General features: G+C 44.6%; 2 protein-coding genes across 3 annotated transcripts in view; one reads left to right on the top strand and one right to left on the bottom strand.

Moving 5' to 3' along the window:
* The first annotated feature begins 3,429 nt into the window (after positions 1–3,429).
* Positions 3,430–4,359, top strand: MED18 (mediator complex subunit 18). The gene is made up of 2 exons (XM_021531825.3): positions 3,430–3,543; positions 3,682–4,359. Exons 1-2 carry the CDS (start codon positions 3,471–3,473, stop codon positions 4,233–4,235), a joined length of 627 nt encoding a protein of 208 aa, XP_021387500.1. The 5' UTR covers positions 3,430–3,470; the 3' UTR covers positions 4,236–4,359.
* Positions 4,360–6,883: 2,524 nt separating this feature from the next.
* Positions 6,884–10,600, bottom strand: part of CERT1 (ceramide transporter 1) — an 80,766-nt gene continuing 77,049 nt past the window's right edge. For both annotated transcript variants that reach the window (XM_021531823.2, XM_021531824.2), the window contains one exon: positions 6,884–9,827. The gene's annotated coding sequence lies outside the window, so the exon portion shown is untranslated. The remainder of the gene's footprint in view (positions 9,828–10,600) is intronic.

The following is a 10,600-nucleotide window of genomic DNA, read 5'->3' as shown; positions in this document are numbered from 1 at the left end:
GTTGTTTGCCCCCACTCACGTAGGACAGGAAAGAGTAAAGGCAAAAATGAGAAGACATAGATTCAGATGGAGACTGCTTAGGAGGTAAAGTGAAGCCACACCCAGAAAGCAAAATAAAGAATTTATTCACAATTCCCTATCAGCAAGAAGAGCTTTGGCACACTAATAGTTATTTGGGAAAACAAATGCCATAACCATGAATGTCCCCACTTTCTCATCTTCTTCCCAGAGCTTTTGGTGCTGGGCAGAATGCAGTCTGGTATGGAATATTGGTGTGGTCAGCTGGGATCAGATGTGACTCCCTTTGTTCCTTCAGAGCCTCTTACTTGCCTCTAGCCTACTCACTGGCAGTGAATGCAGGAGAAAAAGGACAAAAATAAAACCTTGATGCTGGCAACCCCTCCTCAGCAACAGCTAAAGTACTGCTGTGTAACCAATGTTCTTAGTCACAAATCCAGAACACAGCCTCATACAGGCTGCTATGGAGACAACTACTTTCATCCCAGCCACAGCCTGTATAAAAATAGAAAATCTGGATCTTGGCACCAATACCCACAAGAAGTGAGATCCACAACAGCCAAGTAAACATCAGCTCTTAGCATCAGAGAAGAATATGGGTTGGAAGGGACTTAAAAGAGCATTAATTTCCAACCCCCCTACTGCTGGCAGGCACACCTTCACTACACCAGAGAATTGCAGAATTGTTTAAGTTGGAAGAGAATTTTAGAATCATTGAGTCCAACTCTAAACCTAACATTACCAAGTCCACAGGCTAAAAAAGGCATCAGCCTGATGTACCTGACATGTTCCTTCCTGACACCCTTCCTGTTGTGTGGTCTGATGACACTCAGTGAAACAGACCTGATGCAGTTTTCTTCCTCTCCTGGAGGCCTCTCCCATGGACACAGTGCACCAGACAGAACCTGAGTGTCAACAGAAGCCAGTCATGTTTCCTTTCTCCTCCTTGCAGCTTTCCTTTCCTTTGTCCTCCAGCTCATACCAGGCAGCAGTTGCAGAATGGAAAAAAATCACCTCTTTCTTTATCCTTCACCAGAAACATAAGGTCAGGTTGCTCAAAGCCCCATCTAACCTGACCTTGAACACTTCCAGTCATGGTCCAGCCATAACTTCCAAGTTCCAGCATCTCAGCACCCTCACAAGAAATAATTTCTTCCTTACTCAGTTTATCCTCCTGGAGGAGAATTCTACAAGGTCAGTCCACACTTTCACAAGCTGGAACGTCAGGATAAAATTAACCATGACTGCACTGGGAGGGCATGACTATGCCATTTCTCATTTGCAGGTCTTTGGCTTGTACCAGTATTTATATAATTTTTATGGGGGGTGTCAGGGGATACCACCACTGTGTAGATACTGATACATGAAAAATGGACATACTGTTCACATTCTGTGTGGCACAAAGGTTTGTTACACAAAAGACTGCTAAGGGAAATGTCACATTTATAACTCTGTTTTGGGTATTGACAGGAGTAATTTCAGCTGGTACATACTGGGCATTTCCATCACTTTCTGAAAACGGGCTTTTCTGCATAGAAATGGTGTACATCCTACCAGGCCCAGATGAGATTTCTGCCTTCTGCTGCAGGAGCTGAAGCCTGGCCCACAACACCCCAGAGCATCAGACACTTTGCTGTCGCTGTGAGACAGATTGGATCATTTTTGGTGGATATTTTCCACAGAATTAATTGCATGTGCCACCCTGGGGAGTGATGTGGGTGCAGCCACAATGACCCCTGATGGCTGGTCCTGCCTGCTGGCCTCCCAACCCTCCTGCTGTGCCACCGGCGCCGAGGTCAGGCTGGCAGCAAGCCCTTTGAGATTTGGGGCCCTCAAGATTTGAGGTCTCAAGATTTGAACCAAACTTTGCAATTTTTTTTTTTCCAGTTGTTAATCAGAAGCTGTAGCTGAACAGTTATGATTAAGCAATCGCACTGTGAATGTTGCATACTTGGCTCGTCTTTTGCTTTGAGGAAAAGAGAAGAGAATCCCAAGATGCAGGGACTCTCTGGATGAGATCTGCCAGGAGTGAAGTCAGGATGCCAGGAGCTGACTGAGGGAAGGCAATTCCACCACACCCTGACCCAAGGGAGGCAAAACCACGCCTGCAGACCAAAAGGGCTCTTCTCATGGAGAAGCAAGACACACAACTAGAAAATAGGGTTTGAGTGCTAATTAGGAGAAAAGTGGTATAACTTACAGCTAACAAATGCTGACACCTTGGTTTGTTAAAAGGTATAAATAGTGTAGAGGTTTGATGATCACAGAGCCAGCCTTTCGTGGGTTACCTCCTGATTCCCGGCTTTGGGCAAACTAGAATAAAAGAAAAAACACGGCATCACAGAATCGTTAAGGCTGGACGGGACTTTTGCAGATCATCCAGTCCAGCCCCCTTGCTGAGGCAGGGTCACGCAGAGCAGCTGACACAGGAACACATCCAGGTAGGTGTTGAATGGCTCCAGAGAGGGACACTCCACAACCTCCCTGGCAGCCTGCTCCAGCGCTCGGCCCCCGGGCGGTGTGAGGAGAGCGGGGCGGTGTGAGCGGAGCGGGGCGGGGCGGTGTGAGCGGAGCGGGGCGGTGTGAGCGGAGCGGGGCGGGGCGGGGCGGTGTGAGCGGAGCGGGGCGGTGTGAGGGGAGCGGGGCGGTGTGAGGGGAGCGGGGCGGTGTGAGCGGAGCGGGGCGGTGTGAGCGGAGCGGGGCGGTGTGAGCGGAGCGGGGCGGGGCGGGGCGGTGTGAGCGGAGCGGGGCGGTGTGAGCGGAGCGGGGCGGGGCGGGGCGGTGTGAGCGGAGCGGGGCGGTGTGAGGGGAGCGGGGCGGTGTGAGGGGAGCGGGGCGGTGTGAGCGGAGCGGGGCGGTGTGAGCGGAGCGGGGCGGTGTGAGGGGAGCGGGGCGGTGTGAGGGGAGCGGGGCGGTGTGAGCGGAGCCGGGCGGTGTGAGGGGAGCGGGGCGGTGTGAGCGGAGCGGGGCGGTGTGAGCGGAGCGGGGCGGTGTGAGGGGAGCGGGGCGGGGCGGTGTGAGCGGAGCGGGGCGGTGTGAGCGGAGCGGGGCGGTGTGAGCGGAGCGGGGCGGTGTGAGGGGAGCGGGGCGGTGTGAGGGGAGCGGGGCGGGGCGGGGCGGTGTGAGCGGGGCGGGGCGGTGTGAGGGGAGCGGGGCGGTGTGAGCGGAGCGGAGCGGGGCGGTGTGAGCGGAGCGGGGCGGGCGGTGTGAGGGGAGCGGAGCGGGGCGGTGTGAGCGGGGCGGGGCGGTGTGAGCGGAGCGGGGCCGGGCGGTGTGAGGGGAGCGGAGCGGGGCGGTGTGAGCGGAGCGGGGCGGTGTGAGGGGAGCGGGGCGGGGCGGTGTGAGCGGAGCGGGGCGGGCCGGCGCCGCCCCCGCCCGCCGGGCCGTTAGGGGGCGCTGCCGCCGCTCTGCGCGGCGCTGCCGGCGGGGCCGCGGGGCCGGAGCGCAGCGCGATGGAGGCGCCGCCGGTGACCATGATGCCCGTCACGGGCGGCACCATCAACATGATGGAGTACCTGCTCCAAGGTAGGCGCGGCGGGACCAAGCAGCGGGTGGGGGGCTGGCGCCGCGCACGGGCGGGCCGGAAGGCGCTGGGGCGGGCGCGCCGCGTGCGGAGCCCAGCTCGGCCCGTGCGAGGCGACGGTCGCGGCGCTGTCTCCGCAGGGAGCGTGCTGGACCAGAGCCTGGAGAGCCTCCTGCACCGGCTGCGCGGGCTGTGCGACAACATGGAGCCCGAGACCTTCCTGGACCACGAGATGGTGTTCCTGCTGAAGGGGCAGCAGGCCAGCCCCTTCGTGCTGCGCGCCCGGCGCTCCATGGACAAGAGCGGGATGCCCTGGCACCTGCGCTACCTGGGACAGCCCGAAATAGGCGACAAGAACCGCCACGCGCTGGTGCGAAACTGCGTGGACATCGCCACCTCCGACAACCTGACGGACTTCCTGGTGGAGATGGGCTTCCGCATGGACCACGAGTTCGTGGCCAAAGGGCACGTATTCCGCAAGGGCATCATGAAGATCATGGTGTACAAGATCTTCCGTATACTGATGCCAGGAAACACAGAGAGCATCGAGCCGCTCTCCCTCTCCTACTTGGTGGAGCTCAATGTCGTTGCGCCAGCAGGGCAGGACATTGTTTCTGATGACATGAGGAACTTTGCTGAGCAGCTGAAGCCTCTAGTACACCTGGAGAAAATTGACCCCAAAAGACTAATGTGATTGACAGTCTGGGGCATTAAGGCACTGGTTTTGTGTTTCAGAAAATGATGTTTTTCTAAAAAGCGTTTTGTGGGCAAATCAAAACAGGGAGAAGGGAATAAAGTACTATGTATCAGTTTTGGCAGCTGCAATTCCTGAGTGTTTTTTTCTTTCACTTGTGAATATGAGCAGAAGTGGACACTTCAAATTAGCACTGTTAAAAAAATCAGTAAATGTTAATACCCATAGTGTTCTTTCTTTTGCATGGGAGATAACTTTAAAAGCCTATTGCCTAACAGTCTAAAAATGTCAGACTTACTGGAATTCATCCCTCCGTGTACTCAGATCCCACTGCTGTCTTAAGATTTTTAAAGCACAATTTGTGTATCCTACTTAGTCATCCAAAACTTTTCAGTAATAGAGGAAGTTAATACTGTTTAATGCAGGAGATGCTGTTTCACACAAGCATAAACACAGAAACTGCTGCATAAAAGGGCAGCTAACTGTACACCTCTTCACCAAAGCTTATGTGACAGGAACAGGTACTTGTTAGGGAAACTGTTTCTTATGATGTAACCGAAGTTAGAAGTAGAAGAAAATCTAGTAATATTAACATTTGCAAGTGGTTTTTCCCATCTTTTAATGGTCTTCCATTATTTTCATTGGAATTGGTTAGGATAATCCTAATTAATGAGGAAGTAAATTACCAGGTACTTTTTATTACTGGATTTCTCACAGCTGAAATGTTAAGTCCTTTGTATTTAAAAAATTATTCACAATTTTTCATTAAAAATGTATTACAAGCAAATTAGCAGCTGCTAGTCGAATTACTGATGATTTTGCTTAGCATGTCTCTTGAAAGTAGGATGGTTAGTTACCCTAGTATTGCTGCGATAATTCAGTGTTATTTGAATTAAGTTTGAGGGTTTTCAAACACAGTTCAGTCAAATAAAGGTCAGGAAAGATAAAGAGCTAATTTAAATTTCTCAGGCTCCTTACAGATGACAACCATTTTACCCACTGCTGAAGTGTTCTAACCTCCGTCAGAAACATTGCCACCCCAACTGCTTTATGAAACAACTAAAGGCAGGGGCCACTCTCAGAAGCTTGAAAAGGTTTTAAATAGCTACATTTTCAACTGCATCAGGGCTGCAGTGTGGGGCGTGGGGAAGCCTTGAGTACTGGGCTGGTACTTGAGCACCCTCAGGCTGAAGACAGAGCAGTGATGTCCAGCAGGGCAGCAGTGAGGCATCACCAGTGTGACTGCTCGTTACCTTGATTACAAGTATTTTCTGGAGGGTACAAACACACCTGCAGTTCTGTTCATACTTGGGAATGACTTGCCCTCACCAAGGCAGCACACCATCCTGGCCTCATATACAGGGCTTAACTTCCTAGGAGCTGCATGTGCCAGGCAGCTGCACGGTTGAGTGGCATCTTATCCCATCAAATGGGAATTGTCAGGGCTGCTGTCATATTTTGCCACTCAGCACTGGTCACAAATCGCTGGCTACAGACTTGTACAATCTGTGGCTTATCTCTTGGCACACAAAAGTTTGGAAGTCTTGTGGATGACAATAGGTCTAACAACTGATCCAAAATAATAAATAATAAAAAAGTTTTTATTTTTAAGGAGAATGAGTTTATACCCTGAAAATTGCAGCAATCCTCAGTACCAGGCTTCCTTATGCTGGCTGTAGTGCATACATAGAAGAGGCAGGTGTGCAGAGAGAGGAGCTTACTGCATCAATGGCTACAGCTGAGGACACTTTCAGGTTGCTAATGCTCGAAGTGTGTCCCTTTTTAATAACAAAATGTATTTTTCTCCTATAAAACTTAGCTTGTCAAAGGTGGAGACAGAAGATGATTAGTGTTTGTAATACACACCAGTAAATTGTGTGTCATAGCTCTAATTACCATTCATCATCCAGGGTCAAATGATACTGTAGTTACACAGAAATGCTCAACCTCTCTTTACAGGAAAGTATGTAATTTTTAAATTATGCACGTAAGTTATGGTACCATGAATGCGAAATGTGACTTTTTTTTTTTTTTTTTTCTGCGGGGGGGTGGGGGGAATTTCTTTTTGCCAGGTAAAATAGCTGCATTCTCCAAGGTAGAGATTACTGTAGGACTCTATTTTTTGCAATATATTACAAGAGGCCTGAAACAGCAGAACTTAAGTTTTCTTTCTGTTCAAGTAATGCCTTCTGTTACTTCAAACTGTTCCTCCAGTCCCGCATAGCTGTAACGCTTCTACAATTTTCCTGATTGCTATATAAAGAAGCAGAAAGCACTGTGTAACAAATAAAGGTAGGATTGTTATTGATCTATTAGGCATCACCTATTTCTTCTCTTAAAAAATTGCTTATGGAAGCTTATCTCAGTAAAAATTACTCTTACTTTGGAAAAGCCGTAAGTTTATGCTTCGGTACATCTTAGTTTTCCTAAGTTCTTCCTATGGAAGCTCCCAGAATCTTGTTATTCCATACAAATGAAGAGCTGACATAGTCTAGAAGTGATCTCAATAACTCAAGTGAACTGCTTTCCTGTTAAATGTTTTCCTTGCACTAGAATATTGTATATAAATTCATTCATGATTTAAAAGTTGGTTAAAAGGTTAAGATTTCTCTGAACATTGGAAAGTTAAAAACAACGAGGAGCCAAGATTTTTCTTCATAATTTTTAATACTTTTAAATTTTAAATACTGGTTTTAAATTTGTGATTGTAACATGTAAGAGCCAACTTCTTTTAATTTTTAAAACTTATCATTAGGATCATAAAGCTATTATAGAACAGTTACAACTCTACACACTCAAGGTACTCAAAAATACGATTCATGTTTTAAGTCTGTAAATGAACAGCGGCAATTCAAATACAGCATCTGTACAACTTGACAAAAATACAGGTGGACAATCTGATTAAAGAGAATCTGCACAACTTCAGATAAGCCAGCTCAGCCCAATTAAGTGAAAGGTAAATTTTTTTCAAAGTGCATCACATTTTTCACAGATAAATTTGTCAAAGATTTTCAGGTTCTCAGACAGAGTAACAATGACCATCTCATCTTCATTCCCAGTACAAGTTCTATCAAGTCATATCCTTCAGATCTAGTTTGCCAACATCTAAATTCCCCAAACAGATGCAGATATCCAAAGATGCATCTGATGTATTTGATGATTGCTGCATTTTCAGCCTTTTGAACTAGTTCAGCTTACAAAACAACCATTCCAGAGTCAGAAGCTGCTTCTGCAAAGACCACCACAGCTGTGTTAACACTCCTATCTGTTAACAGGAGGAAGTGAACTCGAGAGCACACAGACCTGGCAGTGACTGACAAGAGGGATGGCTCAAGAGACAAGGCAAATTGTGAAAAACCATAAAAGCAACATCCCCTCCAGAAGAAAGGCTCTAATGGCTACTCACACAAAGACAATATGAGAGGCCTCCAGCCTTTTGAGATTACTTTTTCAGAGGTCCATTAATAATGATTTCTCAGTCACGTAACTCCTTCCATAGTCCTTGAAAAGCCTCTTACAAATCTGATTGGGCAGGGCTAGCTGCAGTGAAGTACCAGTGCCTTTATCTAAAAGTAAAACATACTCTTTACAAATAGTATCTGTAGTGTCATTTTATTTACAGAATAATTCGCAAAAGTACATCACATTTAGTGCAAATGCAACTAATGATATAAGTTTATATACTGCTTTGTAAACTTTCCATACCTTTGTAAAATAAAGCTATCCTATTAAATTAATAAACTTGTCCGTGTTCCAACAATTACCAGAAACGGCAAATAAGGAGTTTATATTTTGGACTTTTTTGTTAAGTTCTGATCAGTGGCTGTGGTGGAATGTACCACTGCTTGGTTGATTGTAAAAAGATGAAATACATTTGAGGTATAAGATTTTGTTTTTTAAAGTTGGTATATAAAATGCTCACTGGTGATATAGTAAAGATGTACAAATTTTCATCTTATTTGCCTTGCTAACATTACCATATAGGCACTTTTCTACATATTCAAATGAACAGAATAACTCTGTAATAAGGCATATTCCATGCACACCATTAGAGAAAGGCAAATAAAAAGGGAAGAGTTATGAAGCATGAAATCTGCATGCGTGTGTAATCATGTGTTAGGTACGGTTTCATCTCTACAGAGAAGATGAACAGAGAAATTTTTCAATACTGTGCAGATCACATTTACTCATTTACCAAATCTTCACTAAGTTACTGTATTATATCTCTTTTCAGGCACCTAGCACACTGTATCAAATAAATTTGACTTTCAACTTTCTTTTAAAGAAAATATATCTGCAACTTTTTTCCTCAAGATACACAGTTTAGTGAAACACCAAGCAGCCTCTGAAGAGTTTCCAACTACAGGACATGGATAAAAGACCTCACAGTCAGTACTAGCCCAACACTGTCTGCTCCTAACAAGTATCTCCAGAATCAAAGGCAGAGAAACATCTGACATTTAAATTTTCACAGCAGCTAAAGGGAACTTTCCAGTAAAACCTATGCATTCTTATAGCTCTGATGGGTTTTTGATCAAGAGGCAATTTTTCTACATGAACCTCATAGCACAGCTTTATTGAGATGAGGAAAACACATGCAGGATCTGAAAATAATGTACTCGTCCTCAACCGAGACTGGGAATGTTGCTTTATGTAATCCAAATTATTTCAATAAATATTATAGTGTACCTTCTCACAGTTTTGAAAAATCCCCAAGTATTATCCAAGAAAGTAGTCCACAGAAAGCATGGACAGATGTCTTCTAGGTTTTAGGCAGTCCTTTGCCCTCTCATACAGAATCTTTCTAGGTATTTCTATATCATGTTTTAAAACAAAAATTCTGCAGCACATATTACATAACTAAAAAGTACAATAGAAATATAAAGATATCTGGAAAAAATAAAGCTTTTCACACTCTTACTCCTTCAGAACTAAAGATCGTCATAAGAGTAAGACAATAGAAAAGGCAAAGTCATAAGGATATCGACAGCCCTCAGATATTAACTGGCATTTTATGTAACAAGATGATTCATTATAGAAACCAGCAGCAATGAACTGTGATTATACAAAGCAAAACAAAACCTGCCAACAAGTTACCTAGGTTTTACTGAAGCCACTCCTTTCAACATCCCCAAAATACCACACAGATTTTTGTGCATATAAAGCACATACAGTATGCTATATGTGCATTTGTCTCTTGTGCTTTTTACACATGCAAAAAATCTGCACAAGTATCTTAGGAAGGTTGATAGTGAAATTCTACAACTTGTTTAAAATTAACACAGTAGCCCATGTTGGTGATTCAAAGTTGTATGCACTTTTCTTCTTCTAAAGCAAGCAAATAAAAATAGAACCATATACATGTTATCAATACATGTATTTATAATTACACACTAATTCAGCAAGAAAGTTAGCAGGAGAGAGCTACTGTTAAATATTCAGCCCCATGGTGTTGCAACACTTCTTCACTTCAGTATACAAAGCCTAGAACCTGGGCCATAAAAAGACTGTAGATCCTTCGTTCCAGCATGGAGTGCTCTATGCATGGTCACTTCTCCAGTGTGGAATGCTCACCCAGTCTTGTTCTGATTGCTGCAGGTAAACAAAAGAATACAGGACTGAAAAGTTTGTATACTGCTAGCAGAATGAACTTGTTAAACACCTTAAATATCATCAGGACCACTATCATCATGTGTTAACTGTTGGCTTGTAATGCCTTGTTCTTAATCCTTTACTTACACTAGTTCTCTAACAATTCACATTTAAAATTGTGAATCATTACAGGGATAACTTTCACAGAAGAATGAAGCAACTAAGACTTTTGGAGTCTGACACAGTAAATGGAACCCAAAAATAGAACTATGTCACACATAGAAAATGTGATAGAGACTCATCTTCAGATGTAACTGAATGATGCTGTAACACTAGCACAACTAAACAGAATTCTGTGGTTTGACATGACAGTTATAGAAAATGAAATATATATAGCAGGTGTCAAAACTAGCAAAAATGAGTTAAGCCTTATTTAACACTAAGGGGCTAAGATATCCTCAAAGGGATCAAGAAATCCTCTTCTTATGTCTTATCATCATCTAACTGTTCAAAGAGTTTATATTAGCCAATAACTCTAACCTATATTAAGAATATATCCATTGACTTCAGAAAGCACCTGGAAATCCCTTTTCTTTCCTAGGTTCATCAGAAAGGCTAAAAACTTAAGTCAGAGTCTTCTAAATACTATATTAATTCATGTTGGTCTGTCAGTGAAGTTCCATTAAAAAAAATCCTAGGTTAAAACTATTCTGTTAATATAAAAGAAAACTGAAATGTACTCATAGTCTATGAAATACACAATTTTAAGTAGA

The sequence above is a fragment of the Lonchura striata genome, chromosome Z (assembly GCF_046129695.1).
Source record: "Lonchura striata isolate bLonStr1 chromosome Z, bLonStr1.mat, whole genome shotgun sequence".
In the NCBI taxonomy this organism is placed as follows: domain Eukaryota; kingdom Metazoa; phylum Chordata; class Aves; order Passeriformes; family Estrildidae; genus Lonchura; species Lonchura striata.
This window is presented reverse-complemented; position numbering and strand designations above follow the sequence as displayed.

Coding starts and splice junctions, on each gene's coding strand:
- MED18 (XM_021531825.3), top strand. CDS start 3,471: ATGGAGGCGCCGCCGGTGACCATGATGCCCGTCACGGGCGGCACCATC. Junction 3,544..3,681: donor GATGGAGTACCTGCTCCAAG/GTAGGCGCGGCG, acceptor CTGTCTCCGCAG/GGAGCGTGCTGGACCAGAGC.